This window comes from Camelus ferus, chromosome 18 (assembly GCF_009834535.1).
Source record: "Camelus ferus isolate YT-003-E chromosome 18, BCGSAC_Cfer_1.0, whole genome shotgun sequence".
Classification (NCBI taxonomy): domain Eukaryota; kingdom Metazoa; phylum Chordata; class Mammalia; order Artiodactyla; family Camelidae; genus Camelus; species Camelus ferus.
The window spans coordinates 7,522,615-7,541,587 of NC_045713.1; the positions used below are offsets into that span (position 1 = coordinate 7,522,615).

General features: G+C 42.2%; 1 protein-coding gene and 1 long non-coding RNA gene across 6 annotated transcripts; one reads left to right on the forward strand and one right to left on the reverse strand.

Moving 5' to 3' along the window:
• Window positions 1-102: 102 nt before the first annotated feature.
• LOC102513024 (zinc finger protein 655-like) lies at window positions 103-15,451 on the reverse strand. 5 transcript variants are annotated; one of them, XR_004312580.1, is made up of 7 exons: window positions 15,303-15,451; window positions 14,199-14,349; window positions 12,960-13,045; window positions 12,430-12,556; window positions 11,319-11,454; window positions 6,389-6,493; window positions 5,885-5,902 (listed from the first exon to the last, which is right to left on the reverse strand). XR_004312580.1 is itself a non-coding variant. In XM_032459766.1 (6 exons), the coding sequence occupies exons 2-6, from the start codon at window positions 14,332-14,334 to the stop codon at window positions 4,509-4,511; spliced, it is 1,848 nt and encodes a 615-aa protein (XP_032315657.1). In that variant the 5' UTR covers window positions 14,335-14,349; window positions 15,303-15,451; the 3' UTR covers window positions 103-4,508. The 5 variants fall into 5 exon arrangements, 4 of the variants coding, with proteins under 4 accessions (XP_032315657.1, XP_032315658.1, XP_032315659.1 ...); XM_032459766.1 differs by lacking the exon at window positions 11,319-11,454 and having other exon boundaries at window positions 103-5,902; XM_032459767.1 differs by lacking the exons at window positions 11,319-11,454; window positions 15,303-15,451 and adding an exon at window positions 15,084-15,296 and having other exon boundaries at window positions 103-5,902.
• Window positions 14,570-18,455, forward strand: LOC116657478. The gene is made up of 3 exons (XR_004312584.1): window positions 14,570-14,579; window positions 16,521-16,531; window positions 17,569-18,455. It is a non-coding gene; the product is annotated as an uncharacterized LOC116657478 (long non-coding RNA).
• Window positions 18,456-18,973: the final 518 nt, after the last annotated feature.

An 18,973-nucleotide genomic window follows, 5' to 3' on the forward strand; every position in this document is an offset into this window, starting at 1 on the left:
GGCAGCTAACCACACCTGCCAATGGAAAGACAATGGAGGAAGACTGCGGGAAATTTTGTAAATGAGCAACTGTGGGCAAGAAAAAAAGACAGACACCTGTAATTATGCCTCAGTTGTAACTTTATAAACATGGGTGAAATACAAATATAAGAGGTTAACCATTTTCTTAAAAGTGAAGAGAGTGAATGCTATTGAGCAACAAAATAAAAAATTCCAGTTTGTATTTTCTTGTTGGTTTGTACAGGGTACCATCTATTTGAAACCATTCTTAACAGCCTTAGATTTAACATGTGGTTCCTTCATGCACTCCTGTTTTGAAGGGAGTGTAAGATGTGATGTCATAGGAAACAAACATTAGAAAGAAGGGACAGGTCACAGTTTGCTGACCCCAGCAGGAAGTGCCTGCCAGGAGGCAGTTACCACAGCCCACGATGCCTAATGAATGATTCCTCTAGTCATATTTAAGTTCTCCTAACCCAGGGTATCCCTCCCTGGACAATGCTAGTCCTCCACGGGTAAAGTCTGGCTCATTCTCTCTTTTTTAGATTTTATGCTAAGTGTCTCTCCTCTTACTTTAGTGGTTTTTATATTAGTATGTACATGAATCACTTGCTGGCACTCACTATATGACCAGTAGCTTTTACATTACCTCATTTAATTTTCATGCTATTACTAACTACGTTGGATAGACAAGAAAACTAGAAAGGCTAAGTAAAATGCCCAAAGTCATACAGCTAGCAAAGAAAGTTCAAACATAGGTATATCTAATTCCAAAGTCATTGCTTTGACTAACCAGTTTGTCTTCTCTACTCAATAGACTGTTTGATTAGGTTAACTGTACCCATAGGCTAGCACTAAATATCACAGTGCCTGGTAACTGTATTACTGAATGAGTGAAAGGACATACGAGGTTACATTTTTGGATGTGAGAACTCCATAGTGCTTTGATGACATAACACCCTAGGGGCTTCCTCTGAAGTTTGTTCTTAAACCCTCAGTTACTTAACATACTATTTCCTAGGGTGAGGCATTCTCCAAAGAGCTCATTTATTATTGCCTTGAAAATGCCATACTCTTTCATATGCAGGCCTTCTGACATGCTTTGCCTGAAATGCTCTCCCTGCTCCACTTTCAGTGCTCTCTCTCCAGTCTACCTCTATCTACTCTTGCTTAAGCCAAAAACCTAGGAATCAAACTTAATTTTCCCACTATCCACTTTGCTCCACTGCTGTAATACAGCCAGAGGTAAGAGTAAATCTTGGTAGGAAAACATCCATCAGCAAGTTCTAGTTCCCAGAAAAAAAAACTAAGAGCACATCTGGTGCACTGAGAAATGGAAATACCAATCTAGTGATGGCAGTGGAGCTGTCTTGACAGGAGACAGTAATTTGGGAGCTTTGACCTATGGCCTGTCATTGTCAAAATTGTCTAAGCCTGTTTCAGAGAATGGTGCGGGGGTAGGGAGGTTCTGAGTGGCTCCCAAAAGATAATGGGATATTTTCTCCCAGCTTCCCAGAAAGCTCTGGGAACATTTAGGATCAGCTGCAAACGAACAGTAAATCACTGGGTATGTAACAGGGAATGAAGAGCTATCAAAGAAAACATCTCTTCTCTGGGTTCTGGGATGTGTCTGATACCAACACCATGATGACGGAAAGCTTTGGAGTCAAACAGCTCCGACTTGGAGCCATTAACTTGCTGTGTGACACTAACAGGTTCTTCAACCTCTCTACACCTCAGTTCCTCTGTAAAACAGAGCTGGCTCCCTTGCGAAGGTGTTGTCTGCATATGTGCATACATACATATATGTAAGTAGGCAAGTGGACAGATACATAAAATTAAGTGTCCCAACTATTAGATTTCTTCTCCTCCCTCCCCCATCTTCCAAGACTAAAAAGACTAAGAACACTAACTCATATTATATTGGACCGATTAAATATCAGTAAGCTTAAAGGGACAAGTTACTTGCCCTCAAGGATTGTTCTGGTTTCTCTTTTTTTTTTTAATGTGGGGTTTTTATTTTTTAAAAAATTCTGCCTAACTCCACTGAAACCTCAAACTATTTACTCTTACTCTATGTTTGAACACCATCCCAATCGAATGACCCTTTAAATCTTGAGCATTTAGACTTTTTTCAAGAGGTCTGTGGAAGAGCAAACTTTGTATCCATATGGAGAGTGACCTATTCCTGCTGTGAAGCAGGTTTCTAGAAGGAACTGAGTCACAGCCAGGAAGGTGATTCCAAGATTCCCAAATGCTTCTGGCTGAGGACTTCAGATTTTATTTGAAACAGATTCTCAGAGTATCAAACACACCTTTATTCAAGTGGAAGTATAAAAGCACATTCCTAAACCAAATGCATACATGTGATTTTTACATTTTCTTCTATTTAGAGATTACTTAATCCTCTGTTTCATAATCACCAGAGGTGACACTGGTCTCTATTTGTAACGGTATACATGTTCATAAACAGGAAAAAAAAACATGCATTTTTTTCATTTGCTTTTACATTTAGATCAATTCATTTAGGTCCCTGCCTTGCCCTGATGAGACCTTATGCTTGCTGATGGCTAAGAGGTCAAATATGGCTGGAGAACTATCCTAGAGGTTAGCCACAAGAGGCTTACAAAGCAAAGCATTTCTATATATTTGTTAAGGACTCCCCAGTGAATATTTTAACATATGGACTATGAAAGCCTGAATCGCTGGAACAACTAGAATTTTAAGTAACACTTGTCTTATTCACAAAATGTTATGATGCTTAAGATGGGAAAATATAACGAAATGCTTTGACATCATCTAAAAAATCATGAACTCTTGCTAGGTGTTATGACAGTGACCCTGAACTCTGGAGCCAACATCTGTGATCAGTTTCATCAGCCTAAAAAACCCATGTTCTTTTATATGGCCTCTAGACTCAAGCAAAATACAAAAAATATGCATGTAGAAACAACTATACACTTCAAATACTGACCTGAATTGATGAGGGGAGACTGAGTGCAGAAATCCAAACAGATAATAAAACAAATTTTGTTAACAGTTAAATTTTACAGGTATTTCCGCCATTCTTGAAATACGCTCTCTGGAAATATAAGAGCAGCAACACCTTTGATGGAAGGCAGCATTCCCTTATGAAGATCTCTGATTTCTTAAGTGTAAATTCTTTATGTTTTATCCTATCAAAAATAGACTTAAGCATTTTGCTGGCCTTCAGTGGACATAGATAAAATAATTCTAAACTTAGGCATGCAGAGTAGGTGCTGAATATAGCTAAGTCACCACCAGTCTTGTTGGCACAGATTGTTAACACAGCTAAGAACTTGGGTGTCACTTGAAAATGTTTAGCTGCCTCCACAAACTCAGGGGAAGCAGAATCCTTCATACTCATGGATGGACAGGATGTGTAAATCCAATTCTTTTAAAGGAAGATGCTTTACATTAGGAAAGAAGACACCATAACAGTAAGTAGGGATGGCATACCTGCTAGTGTAAAGCTTTTTAAAACTAGGAAACCATCACTGAAGGTGCTTGAGAGAATGGAGACATCAACAAGAATCCAAATGTTGTGGCCGGAAAGGAACAGGGTCCTCAGGAAAGAGCAGGCCTAAGAGTCTGTTTTGGAGAGATCTTTGGCTGAGAACAGCAGAAAAAGCTAAATGACAAACTTTTCAGAAGTTGGTATGCTTTAACATTGGTGTATTAACATATCTTAGGGAAGCTGTGAACAGTAAGAACCAATTTCAGGAAAAATAAAAATGTTTATAGGCCACATTAAAATAAAAATAGCTTAAATGAGATCCATAAATAAAGTATACGTACCTACTTGTAACACCTATTAAATAAAAGAATGCCATGAGAAAACAGTCACTCAGACTAGATTCTTCTGCAATGAAAAAGATTGGGACTATATAATTCCATACACAAATAATAATTTTCTCTTCAATATTTTGATGTTGAGTAAAGCCTTAAATATGGTGCTAAATGTTTCCATTTACATCAGCTTCTGGTCTGGTGTGGATATTCTGATGAAAAGACTTGAACTCCTACTGAAAGATCTGTCACGTTTACTATACCCAAATGATCTCTCTTGGGTACAGACTCCGATGTTGAATGGCTGGAATATGGCTGAATCTTCCCACACATACACATTTATTACATTCGTAGGTATTCTGCATGGAATGAGTTTGATGCTCAACAAGGTAGTTTCTTTGACTGAAGGCTTTTTCACATTCATTTCAGAGATGGAATTTTTTTACAGTATGAATCCTCCAATGGTGACCAAGGTACGAAAATAGCATGAAGCATCTATCACATTCAATATATCTGTAGGTTTTCTCATTGGTTTGGGTTTGCAGGTGTCAAGAGTTTAACACTGACTAGTAGCCTGCCTACATTTGTCACATTCAAAGGGTCTCTGGTGTGAATCCCCCAATGCTGAATAAAGGCTAAGCTGTGACTGAGGCTTTACCACATTCAGTCCACACACGATTTCTCCCTGGTGTGAGCTCTCAGATGTTGAATGAGGCTTGAACTTGACTAAATGTCTCCCCACTCTCATCACATTCATAAGGCTTCTCTTTGGTATGAATTCCTTGATGGTGAACAAGGTGTGCTCTCTGACTGAGGTTCTTTTCCCATACATCACAATCAAAGGCTTTTTCTCTGGCAAGGACTTCTTGTTGCAGGACGAGATCTGAGCCATGACTGAAGCTTTCCTCATAATCATTACACTCATAGGATTTCTCTTTCCTATGAGTTTTGTGATGCTGAATAAGGCATGAGGTTTGACTGAAAGCTTTTCCACATTCATTACATTCATGCGGTTTCTCTCCTGTGTGAATTCTTTGATGCTGAATAAGATGGGAATTCAATCTGAAGTCTTTTCCACATTCATTACACGTGTAGGGCTTTTCTCTGAGACGAATTCCGTGATGTTTAATAAAGGTCAACCCACGTTCATTGTAGTCATAGGACTTGTCTTCACGATGGACCTTCTGATGTTCGGCTAGGTACGAGGTATGGCAGAAGTCACTGCCACACACAGTACACTTACAAGACATCTCTCTGTGAACTCTCTGATGTTGAGTAAGGTGTACGCTACGACTGAAGACTCTTTCACAATTGCTACATTTATAAGACTTTGCTCTAGTGTGAATTCTCTTATGTTGAATAATGTCTGAGCTCTGACTACATGACTTATCAGACACGTCACAGGATTTATCAGATGCTTCACATTTGTAGGGTTTTTCTCTAGTGTGTATCCTTTTATGCCGACTAAGGCTTGAGCTCTGACTGAAAGATTTTTCACATTCTTTACATTTGTAGGGTTTCTCTCTAGTATGAATTCTCTGATGTCTAGAAAGGGCTGAACTCTGATAGAAGATTTTCTCACACGCATCACATTTATAGGATTTCTCAGTGGCAGGCATGCTCTCACATTTGTTAAGGTGGGAGAGTTCCATTAAACTTTCCTTATATTCACTACTATGAAAATCCTGTGTCAGATTTACTTGTTCGTGTTTACCAGCTGAATTCTGGTTGAGGTCCATGTCATACTTATCAATGTCATCAATATTCTGTATTCTAAGAACTCTCTGATCTGTATCAAGAGTAGAGTCCAGACTAAAGTGTTTTTCAGGTTCATTACATTCACTGTTCTTCTCACCAGTGAAGGTTTTCTTACTGATTGTTATTTGCCTAAACTCTCTCTCCAGGAAGAGAAATTTCCTTAGGATTTCCTGAAGCCTTTCTAATCTGTCCTCAGGCTTAGACACTTCTCTAGTCTCAGGAACCTGGGCAATATCCTTTTTGAGTCTTCCTACTCTCACTTTGTATGAATGTACTTCTTCTGGAATTTTCTGCTTAGCAATCAACAGCTTGTTCTCTTCTCTGGTCTCTCCATCTGATTCAATACATAAATAGAAAATGCAAATGTAATCTGTACCTGGCTTAGAAAAAGAAAACTTAAAACTAAATAATCTACAATCTACCAGGGTAAGTTTATTTACTCTAAAACACAGGCACAAAATCTCAAAAGCAGCTGTAAGGACATGAATCGGAGCAGGGAGGTAGGAACCAAGTGGTTCAGGTTGTGGTAGAAACAGAAGGATGTTCAGCAGAATAAGAAGATAACCAATTAAGGTGTCTCAAAGGAGGTAATAGGGAAATAGTTCAACAGAATTACAGATAAGCAATTTGAATAGGGTCCTAGTACAATTTACGGATAAGGGATGAAATAAATGGAAAGAGCTCATTAAAACTGAAGGGAAAGAGCTCTCCACTCTGGGATGCAGAGCTCTACACTGACTGCCAAAGCAGCTACAGCTTGGCTCAGCAACTAGACTTTAATCCTCTACTAATTCCATGTGATTGATCCTGCCTTACTCACCTGAGTAGTCATCTCTTAAGACTTCTCTATTCTTAGTTTCCAGATCAAAGACCTGTAGATCTTGTTCCAGCTGAAAGATCCCATCAGGCTTGGAAACTGGATATCCTGCTCACAAAGAAGGAAATGGGATGTGGCAATTTATCCGCAGATACTACACCAGCCACTTCTTCTCTTAATGGTTAATAGAGAAAGTAAATTCTTAGAAGACATTAGGAAGGCCTGGAGAGAAAGAAGGGCAAAGACCCTCAGGGAGCTCACATTTGTGCTCTAGAAAGAAGTGTGCTTAAGGGGCAAGTTGATGACTTTGGAGAGCAGAAGTATTCATTTAAACATTATTCAGACCAGGGAATCTGTACATGTGTGTACCTGTTTTCACAGAAATTATCATTATCACTCTTCATCTCTTGCCAACAGATCAGTCTTTGTATTAGACCTGGTCAAAATGGAGGTCATCAAAATAGAACTCTGCTGGACTGGAAAAAAAGGTGAATACTCAGGCACCTGTTGTGTGGTGAGCTAAACTAGCAGCAGAATCAGTGACTACTGAATAAATATTCCAAGGACCAATCTCAAGAAACAACTCATTTCAGAACACATGAGGAAAAAAATAGTATGACACCTCCTTACCCATTAGCTTATATTCTTGTTTATTCAACAAACATTTGTGGGCTGCCTCCTACAAGCAAAGTATGTAGGAGATAAAGAGCCCAAGCAGTTAAGGTCTATCCCCTCAAAAACCTTACACTCTAACTGCAGAGACAGAAAGAAAGAATGTGTTCTAACATGACATACTGAGGCAAGTGCAATAAAAGTGCGTTTTCACATAAAATGGTCTTTCTCTGGCTTGCATAATGGATGGCTAAGATCTAATTTCCTTTAAAGCAAAAGCAAGAAGCAGTCTGCTTCTGAGCGAGGCAGAACTATCACAGTATCAAAGGGGCAGTTTTCATCTATATTCAGCCCATAAAGCTTCTAGTAGCACACATACAAGGTCTAGTTCAAGCCCCTCACCTCCAAAAGCCTTTCTCTCTACTTACAGAATATCTACAAAGTGTATTATTTGTTCCTCTTACCCTGACATGTCTGTATATAATGGAGTTTATAGATTTTTTTAAAACTGTTTTCAGGTATTATCATCATTACTTGACCTATAAACTCTCTGATACCAGACTATGTATCTTGTATCTTGCACTTCATCCAATTCACTTACTCAAGAGATATTCATTGAGTGCCAATTTTGTGCCCAAGTGTGTCAACAGATATTCACTGTTTTAAAAAGGGCTCTGGGTCTAAAAAATATGATAAGCCAACAGCTGCCCTATTGGGATTCCACGTGAGAGCCTATGAGCAGGGATTCAGAACAGATATAAGAAAGGCATTTACTGTGTTTCTGAATGGGCATTACTAGAGTCGCTTCTCTTTTTGGAAATTTATTTTAGTTAAGGACCTCCATGACAAATTAAATAGTTTTGCAAGTATATAAAAAAAGTATGGCATGAAGCAGCAACTATTCTGCTGAGAATTCTGATAACCTAATTTGCAAATTTTAACCAAGATATTTATTAAGGTGTTTCTAAGTATTTGATAATTAAAACAAATCTTTGTTATTTTCTCTATGTATACACTTAAAACCACATATGCACAATAAAAAGATCATCTACATGTGGGATGAGGGGTTGATTTTAGACACATGTTTAAGACAATGTAGGAAGGCAGGAGAGAGAATGCCTAGGGGGCAGTCAGAGATCCAAGACTGCAGTTCAGGAGAGAGAACAGAGTTCAAGAGATAGACTTAAAGTCACTTGTATTATCATTATCATCAAAATATTAAGCTCAGATTTACTAAGCATTTGGTAGGTAAGAAATATCACACCAAGAGCTTTATAAGCTTTCACTCACTCAATACTCACTATATCTTCATGAGGTAGGAGTTATTGTTTTTACCAATTTTTCAAATGGGAAAACTAAGACTCAGAAAGATTAAGTAATTTCCTCAAGGTCATGGTAACTGGTGAAGCTAGGGCTCAAATTCAGTCTTATTGCAGAAACTGGCTTTTAAATAATCTATCACCAAAAAATAATGATTGTGAATGAAATTGATCCCTTCCTCTAAATTTGTACAGAATGAGAACAGAAGACTAGCATATCGACAACGGAGCAAAAGGTGAAAACAATAAAAAGAACAGAGAAACGGTAATTAGAACAATACATGGAGAGCCAGGATCCAACAGGCTTGGAATTATGGCTATTTTAATAAAAGGGATCTAAGAAAACATTAGTGTCAAACAAATGAAAATCTCTTTATAACAAAAATCCAAAACCCTAGACACAGTCTGAGTAATACTCAATCCCAGAAAATTCCATCGTAAGGAAATAATTTGAACACTCTCTCGAAATTTTTGTTTGTATTAGGGAATCTGGTCTGTAGCTCGTATCACTTGCTGTCCTTTCCAGAAAAACATTCAGTAACTACCACAAGCCAGGTTCTTACATACATAATCTAATTTAATCCTTGGCACAAGACAGAAAGTAGACATTATTTTTCATGTTTTATAAATGAAAAAATTCATTATAATCAGCTGAAATAATCTGTTCAATCACAGATGGTAAATGGAACCCATAGTTTATATTGTTTCCTATCTATGCTAAGGATCACAGAAAGCATTAAAGCAGGTTTTCTTATCACTGGTCTGAATGCCTTTTTCCTAAATTTAAATCAAAACTCAATGCTTTCAAAATATGTATTTGCTTTAAATTTTTATCTAAAATTACTTGATTTTTTAATTAAAACATTAAATCTTTTAAATTTAAACCTTGACCGTTTCCTAATTAGATTTATTTTAATTTAATCTGGTCTCTAAAAATAACATTTAAAATTTACCGCACTGTTTGTCGCCTGTATCAGTGTTGTGCTAAGATTTCAGCCATCTGAAAAACTTCATGCGTTTCTTCCTGGTCCTTAATAAACATACAAAATCTCTCCTTAGCAATATCATTCTTGTGTAGATACCAATATAATGGAATGGATCCCTTGACAATTCTACTTCTTGAATGCATACCCTTTCTGCTCCTAAATTGTACAACCTTGTGCCTGTCTGTCCAATTCATCATGGCCATTTAAAATTATCACTGGAATACAGGGCCATAAAAATATAAAAAATACCACATGTGGTTGGACTAACTGACCTAAGGCACCAAAGAGTAAAAAAGAGCATGGCCTTCAGAGACAGGTCTGAGTCCCAAACCTGGCTTTGATCCTGAGGGACTCACTTAACTTCTCTTAGCCTCAATTCCTCAGGTATAAAATAGAATAATATCTGCTCACAGGCTGTATAAGGATTAAATGAGATATATGTATAGTACCTAGTAACATACTGGCTGCTCAGTATATAGTAAATAGCTGTGGCAGTGAAAGACATTCTACACAAAATCATTTCTATCCCCATGAACTCAACTTCAAAAAACAAGGGGTATGTGCCAAACAGTCCTGATTTATCAGCTTACTCATCATTAAGCAGAATTTTGGTAAGCACGTTTCTAATGCCGTCCTCTAACAGGGCACCTGCGACACTGCCCATGTGAAATGTAATCCGGGCCTTTTTCCCGGTCTTAATTTCCAACACTAAGTCACAGATAACTTCCCTTCGGGTGTGACCATCAAGCCAGTAATTCACACAATAGTATATGCTTCTTTTAAGATTTGGTAATGAAAATTGTGACTTTTTACCTAGTTTTTTATTCTTTTACTCTGTATATTTACTGCTATATAGTGAAAGCATTCAACCAAAGGGCCAAAGCTCTGATGTCTGTGATAACTACAACTCAGAGCTACCACCTTGGGAAAAAGATATGAACTGGAAAACGGGGCTGCTAAGTCAGAGACTGAATTATAAAGTCCTTATTTTACAATACCAAAGATTAAGCTAAGTTAATTAAGTGTATAAACTTAAATTTCAGGTGGAATTTGCTGAACCCACAATTATAAAAATTACTTCCCAAAGACTATTAAAAAAAAGTACTAAGGACATGCTGCTGACTTGGTCACAAAAGCAAGCTGAATAGGAAAGTTTCTTGTATGTAATCATGCCCAGTAGGTGTGAGTGTGTGTTTGTGTCCTGTGTGTGTGCAGAGATGACAGAGGAAATGGGATATAGTTCAGTCTAACAGCACACTGTGCTATTGGGCTGACTGAACTATGAAGTCTCTTTACTCCAAAACGTAGACAGGTTAATTGTTGGAAATTATGTAATTATTAGATAAAATTAACAGTAGTTTACAATTACATGTCACTTTACAGTTTACAAGTTGTTAAATACACATTCAATTTGATAGCCGGAATAAAGAAATTGAACTCTTTTACCCTCCCATGTTCCCTCCATCAAGACCAGAGCTAAGGAACACCTGATCAGGAAAGGTCATATAAACATATCAATCTGTACAGTACCACAAAGAATAAAGGGGACGAAGGCAGGACCCTGGAGGGGGCTACAGCAATTTAAAGGAAGGAGAAGACTAGAATGTTAAATATGAGGAAGGCCCAAGGGTCCCAGGATATTTAGGCAAGAGAACGGGCAGCTCGTGTTCACTTCAGAACAGGAGGGGCACACAATATATGTCCCACATTCTAAAATAACATGAGAAGATCATAACCGAAGAGCTGGAGTTGAACTTTGTGGTTTCTGAGAACACAAGTAGATGACCACCAACCATGGCTTCTGAATGACCTCAGAATTCAGGGTTCAAAATTTTGGTTGCAATGGAGGGCTTCCTTGGCCCCCTTGAAATTTATCAAAGGTCACTTGAGGAGCTGCGATTTTACATAGTGGTGGCATCCTGGGAAGCATCTACTCCGTCAATCAGTGTAATATCTCACAACCGTGGAAAAGGAGTTTCCGAGCAGGAACGAGCACTATCGATGGGAAGCCGATACCTGGGCCATCTCTTGGAGATTCCTGCTGAAAGGACTGCAAGTGTTTCTCCAGAGAAAGCACTTGCCTGGGTATGACTCAGGGCCGGGCAGGAATTCACACTAGGAATCCGGGTGGTGGGAAGGCGGAGAAGTATGCCTACAAAGATCAAAGAGCCAGGAATGGAAAACACACTATAAACCTGCCCAGTGGGCAGGCTGCCTCCCCACTAGATAAGAAGACCTCTTTAATCCTGAGTGTAACCAAGCAGACAAAGCAATGCCCTGGATGCCACCAGCATACGCAAAGCAAAAAAAAAAAAGAGAGAGCGAGAGAGAGAAAGGGTAATTAAGTACATTTATATTTAGAAAAAAAAAAAGCAGCAGAGACAGGCAAAATAAGAAAAAGGAAAAGAAGCAATGCTCACATCAAGGGGGATGCCAACAACTCCCACTGATGCTTTTCTCCAGCATCACAGGTTGCCTAATTTCAGCAGCCAACTGCGCCACCCAAATGGCAAAGGAGAGACTCAGTCTAAGTCTGCGTCTTCCACCGCTCGGGTGACGTTATGCAGGATAACCATCTGGGTGACTCACTGAAACGTACTCACAGTGAGTCATGTCTTTAAATCAAGTCTCTCAAATTCTGCCTGGTTGCAGATGAATTTAGGGATCTTAAGAGGTGAGGGATTATTCAACAAAGACTTCAGTCTATCTTTAAAAAAGGTATTTCTTCTGAGAAAAATGGGAAATTCTGATACAGGGGCACTGAATTACCAGAAAGGAAAGTGTGTGGTTGTGGGCTGGGAGGCCCTAGAGTCTCTCTCATAAAAAAGGAAAAGATAAGGAAAGAGAGAACTTAGGCGAAGCACCAGCAGGTTTCCCTTTTCCAACAGGGAAACCAATGCGCCACAAAAGCAGGAAACATTAACTGAGGAGAAGGAGTAGAACATCTCCTCCTCCTGAAACCCCCAAAGGAAAACCACTCCCAGACAAGATGACCTTAAAGATGGAGGATTCGGAGGCTCTAAGACCTGGAATCTGAGCCACCCTCAGAGACGTCACACTTACTGAGAAACAAGCAAGTAAAGAAGTCCTAACAAGTAAACTGAATAATAAGAAAGACAATCCTTACCCAGTGAGACCAGGTTCCCATAATTCTCTAACATCACTTCTCTGTAGAGATCCCTCTGAACAGGGTCCAGGCATCCCCATTCCTCTCGAGTAAGGTGCACAGCCACATCCTCGAATGTCACAAACTCCTGAAATAACATAGCCTGGCTGCTCTGGGGAATGAGGCCGCCACAGCATCATGGCCAGGGAATGAAGGAGACGGTATAGAGAGAGTCTGCAGTGCGCATTAATGTTGGAGAGGAGGGAGAACAGAGTAGAATCTAGGGAATAGGTTCCACAACCCTTTAACATCTCATAAGCACCCATGATGGCACCAGGGATAAAGGAACAGTGTTTGCTGGTGGTACTGGGGAGATGGAAAGGTGGTTTGGGTGAAGTCCAGGTCTCTGAAGATGATCAGTTCCCAAACTGGGGTCTGCTACTTAAAAAAAAATAGAAATCCAGACAAGGTTTATGGATGGGATGAGGAAAGGGCGACATTCAATCAGCAGCAACAGTCCCTGAGGAAAAGCAGAGGGTTCCTCAGCTCACCTGGTACCTGGCTGTCAGGAGCGCAGCTGCCTGGTCTCCTGGGCTTCCCTCATGGGGAAGAGCAGGCACCTGGGGAACAGGTGGAGCTGAGGGAGGAGAAAGGAGCCAAGAGTGAGAGCAGCCCTTTCCCAGGGCTCCCTTAAAAAAGAGAGTCAGTGGGACCCTTCTTCAGGTCGACATTATAGTAAAACCAGTGAACATTTACCAAGTACTGTGCTCTCTACCTTCTCAGCACTTGCATGTCCTACACGTTTTGACCCATGATACACAGTTTTATTATAAAATCTCACATTTCACTATATCCCATGACACGACATTCCCCTAACAAAAGGATAAGCACTGTTACCTATTTGGCAGTTGGGCAAAGCAAAGCTTAAAGACTTGCAGTGACTTGTCTGGGGACACGGTTATTTAGTAGACCTTTAACCCTTTCCCAGATACTGTTCTGTAAAGTTCATTAATCCTTCCTTTTGAGAATGGGCACTGTCTCTGCAACCAGCGTGTAAGGCCCCCAAGAATAAGGAATGGTCATCTACTTCCTCATAATCCGTTCTGCACTCTCGGTGTCCCACAGCGCTCTACACACTGTGGCACTGCACTGGTATTCCTGACACGCAAGTTATTTCAGCACTACCGTTGGCCACAAGAAATCTAAGACAAAGTTCATACAAAACAAAGGAGGTACAAGACAGATCAACCTATCCATACGTCTCATAAAATGTTATTTTATAGTCAATATGTGATACGTGTCCATTGTTACAGGCACTGGGCTCAACCAAAGAATTAAATGGTTGCTTTCTTGACCAAAATTAGCTGAGCCACAAATACTGCAGTTGCAACAGAAGGGCAGGTGGCAAAGCACAAGAGGTCAAGGAGGGAATAAAACTAAGTTAAGGGAACCAGGGGAGGAACAGGCCCTAATCTAGGAGGAAATGAAAGCAAAGCAAGGATTGTGAGACATGGCAAAAGCAGATCTTGGAAATTATTCTGAAATGTGCTAACTGGGATGAAGTGAAGGTTGTATGAAGGAAACACAGCCAGAGCAGAGTGAGTGAGTATCACTCTGCCAGCTGATCTCAACAGAGGGGCCCAAAGCAGAACTGAACTGAGTCACGTCTGTCTCACCCTTCCAGACCTCCCTGTAGGGGCCATCGTCTCATTGGAGTTCTGGCCTCTCTCATGCCAGGCCCAGGTGCCCCACTCCCAGTATCCTGGATTTAAGTGCTCTCTATGCCTTACCCCCGGTGAGTCCCTGCTCCATGTCGGTGTCCTGCACGAACTGAGGCTCTGGGGACAGACCCTCAGAGTGGGTGTCCAAAGACTGAAACTGGACCCTTGGAGATCCCGCTGCTTCTTGGGCCGGTATGTCCTCCATCCCTGTTCTGAAGGACTGTGGGGTGAGATCAGGAGAAATGATTGTCATAAGTTAAAACAGCTCATCATTTTACAGCCTCAGGACTTTGCAAAGTTATCTCACACACTGTAGATACTTAACGAAAATAGCTGATTAACCACCCTAAAATAAACAGCAGAAAGAAAAATGGATTATTCAAATATTTAAGAACCAAATCATATGGTCCGAGTATGCAAGTTTATTTGAACTCCACTAATTCAGACTGTGTGGTATTTAAAAAAAAAATCAAGTAAGTACCATTTAATAAAAATTTGTGTGGAAATTTAAAATACTTAAAATGTACAAACTTCTTTCAAGGCTCAAGTATGTACCGAGAGAAACATGCTAGTTCCGATTACTCATTTTTTAAAAAGCTGGCCTCTCAGGAATTACGTGGTAAACACTGTGTCAGCCCACTTTGAATTACTGAACGGGCCTGATTAATAATTCCACTTCGGGGGTCAGCCCCTGCAGTAACTCAGACTAGGTAGGCAGGCCTTTCCCCTGATCCTGACAGTAACCCAGGGAAGGGCTGCGACTCAAACAGGTCTGACCGGTTGTCCTTCACTCCCAAGGACGCCACAGGGTTCCAACCCCCTTCCACACGGTCAGGAAGGGCCCTGGCGCCCGGTCCTCAGAAGGCCTCGCCTGGCAATGCCCTCCTCCCACTTCCCTGTGAGGTCAAGACACGGTCCCAAAAGGGCGAGGAGCGCCACAGAAACCCAGCTCACAGGAGGGCACGGTCACCGGGTCCGGATGGCTCGGCCCTCAGTCCGCGGGGCGTCCGGACGAACCCTGACTGAAGAGAAACGGGCCCTCGCACCCCGGCCCCGCACGTTCCCGGAGACAGGAGCCACCGTCAGCCAGAACCGGGCGACTCTTTCTTCTCCCGGGGGTGCTAAACAAGGCGCTGGCCCACCGCGACCCCAGAACGGCTTCCGGGGACTCACCCGAGCGGAGGGGCGGGCCAGGCGGCCGTCCCGTCGCGGACACCCTGACTCGCGGGGCCGCCCCAGCCTCTCGAGGGTCGCTCTAGACCGCTTGGAGGCCTGCGCTTCTCTGTGGTACTTCCGGAGGCGGAGTCCGATGACCGGGGGCAGGGCGGGCCCCGGATGAGGGCCCCGGATGAGGGCCCCGGATGAGGGCCCCGGATGAGGGCCCCGGATGAGGGAATTGAGGAGGCTCTTCTGCGAGGCTTTTTCACTCCCCTTCTGTCGGCCTCACCTTTCCTGCTGATCCCGCTGGCTGCTCTGTAGCCAGTATACCGGTAATGACCGCGACAGCCCCGGACCTGGGAAAGCGCCCCCGCTGGCCCTTCCCTGGCTCCAGCCAACCCGCGAAACACCCCGCGGATGGTGGCCCTCCCGCCTGGGTGCCTGTCGGGGACGAGGACGCATGCAGACCTAATGGTCCGACCTCCATGGGTCCGCCGGTCGGGAACTAGCACAGGGGTACAAAATATGCTGATTTTTAAAGCGAAGAGTTGAAGGTGCTTCGGTGATATGAGGACCACAGAAATCGTGAGATCGGAATCTACCAGGGTTCTTGGGGGAAGGTGTGGGCGTTCAGCACTTGGAGTGGAAGAAGGAAACAGACTGGAAGAGAGCTGCATTCCTGGTGGAAAGACTGGACTACAGGAAGCAGGGATGGGTAAAGCACGGAGCAGGTGGACAGGCCGGCGCGGGGCTAGAACACAAGACCCTAGGGCATTATGACGTCCTGGATCCTTAGAGAATGTGTTGTCCTGTGGTGGAACTAGACTGGCAAGCGCCTAAAAAATCAAAAAAGTGATTTGGAAGGGACTTTAGATACTACTCCTTTATTTAAGCTCACAAGGCAAATATTATCCTTTAATGATACTTGACATTTCCAATTAAGTATAAGAAAAATCAAGTGAAAATCAATACGCTTTTTCAAACCACATGAGCCCCTGGGAGATTCTGATATAACTGCTCTTTCTTTCTTCTTTGGGTAGCATTGATCTAAAGCAACTTCCTACCATAACACAATTGCTCTTAGCTACATTGTCTGTTCACAGTGGTGTCAGCATCACAGATTGAAAACGCACTGCTTAGAAAAAAAAGAAAATGAAACGCTTGGTCAATTGCTTGTTGGACAGCTCGCTGTTGTTCTGTAAGACAAGCTTAAGAACTGGGGCACCATTTCAGGCTCTTCTAATGTTCTAGGATAGCTATAGGTTTGAAGTTCTTTCCTGAGTCACCATTTCCCCACAAGCTGTACCTCTTAGCAGAGTGTTGCATTTCTGCGACAGAGATGAGCAAACTATGACAGTGGTGCCTTTGTGTCTAAGTTTTAGCTGACTCAGCAGTTTCCTCCAGCGAGAGGACCATAGGAAGCACCCATTTAAGAGACCCCTTCCCTCCAATAGGCACAAATCCCTAACAAAGACTAGTAAGAAGCAGTAGCCACTGTTTTGCCCTTGAGCAAAATTTTCTTTCAACCATTCTTCAGATAATACAGGTGGAAACAACCAACTCAAAATTTGTGCTTTTGAACTTAAACTATATTGCTTTAAAGAAAACGTATGAGCAACTATTCCCAAGGGATTGAACACATCTTTCCCACATGCCCACCCCTGCACTAGGCATGGATACAAAAGAAGGAAAATATCACACCAGAATTGATACACAATCTGAATACGGGTTTGTCTTCCCTGACTGCTTTGCCTCCATCAGCACCATCATCTGAGGGCTTCCAAGATGGCTTACCCATTGGACATACCTTAAACCAAGGAACCTATTTTGTAGTCAGAGAGGTGTGACAGTGATCTTTTAACCACAGAACTCGTGGTACTTACTTATCTCCCAGAAGCAGCTAGCATGATCAAACTATGGAATGGCATGTTGAAGACTCAGCTAAATTGCTGATACATGATACAGCACCTTGCAAAGTTGGGGAGCTGTCCTCCAGGATACAATATATGCATTAAACCAATAACATATATGCAGTAATGTGTCTCCAATAGAAGGACTACGTGGATACAGGAACCAAGGGGTGGAAACAGGAGTGGCCCCTATTGCTATCCTAAGCAGTAACCCAATTGTGGAATTTGTGCTTCCTGTCTCCAATCTAGAGTTTACTGGGTTATGGGTCTTAGGAAGAACATTTCTTCTAGGAGCTACATAAAGTGGTCTGCTGAACTGGAAACTGAGAATACCACCAGCCCACCTTAGCCTTGTGCCAGTATATAAGTAGGCAAAGAATAGAGTTATTATAAATGCCCCCTACAGTCCCTTCCACACACACATCAATACAAAAACATACCCAGCCAGCTGCATTCAATAACCTACCTTCCTGAACCCTTTAGGCACTTTAACGTAGGGAAGGGGGTCAGGGGAGAGGGCAGGTTTAGACAAAATACAATGCACAATACAATGCTCTTAAAGATGACTTGCAACACTGGAAGGAAATAGGAGGAAGTATCTGGAGGAAGAAGTTCTGGGAATACAATGTCTTCTAAGAGGACCACAGGTCAGGTGGCCAGCCAGTGGTAAAGGAGCAAAGAGCTACTCAAGTAGATCATGGAAGAGTCACGGAGAAGGAGAAAACGGTGGCAACCACAGCAAGGTCAGCCCTCATGAGGTGGAACGTTATTCAGAGCTGGGAAGGTTAGTCAGAATACCACCTAGTCATTGGTGGCCTCTGTAGTTGGTGGCTGTTCCTTTTGTGGGCTTTCCATTGTGGCCATCAAGCTTGCCTCAGAGCTTGAGTCATGTCAGATCTTCGTTACTGTTTTATAAAAGGTGAGGTATTAGTAAAAGATGTAGTTATTGTGATAATATTTTGACAACAGAAATGTCTCAAATTCGTGTTACTATAGTAATTCATTATGATCACTCTGAAAACTACCTGGGAACATTAGCCAAGCTCAGAATCTTACAACTATCTGATATTGGACCGAGTTGTCTGTTGCCTACTGAACAAATACTTGAAAATACTGTCCATGCAAGTAATATATAATCAAAGTCCCCGGAGACCCAACCATGTCGGTCTTGTGAAACCATTCACCCTTGACTTCACTGTGACCTTCTGTCTACGTTTTTCTTTCAGTTCCTCTGCCACAGACAATCACTATTATTGATAGTAACTAACTAGAATTATTACGGTTACTGGCATCAGGAGAAAAAGGAGAATTGTATAAGTATCTGTGTAAGATGGTATCAAAGGAAACTTAACCCCCCCTTTTCCAGGATGGAAAAGGATGAGCGAAGGAAAGGGCTCCCAAAAGCCAGACCCAGCGACTGGGGAACATGGTTGTGAAGCCCTCCCACTTTCCTAGAGAGGACGGCGAAGCGCGGCGCAGGCCCGGAAGGCGGGTGTGGACGCACTTCCGGTTTTTGTGACACTCTGGGTTTTGGCGAGCGGAGGACCTGGGTCTGGGTCCACGTCCCCTGCCCTTTAATCCCCAGAGTCACCTCCCTGTTCTGTCCCAGCACCCCAGATCTCGCCGGGGCTCACGGTGAGACGTGGGTCCGGCCGGGGAGGACGGGCGGGGACACAGGTGGATGTGTACGGCCGTGTTCCGCGATCCCCCTCGTCACTACCGTCCTCAAACCGAGTGGCGGGTCCGTGTTCCCGGCCTTCGTCCCAGCCTCGGCCG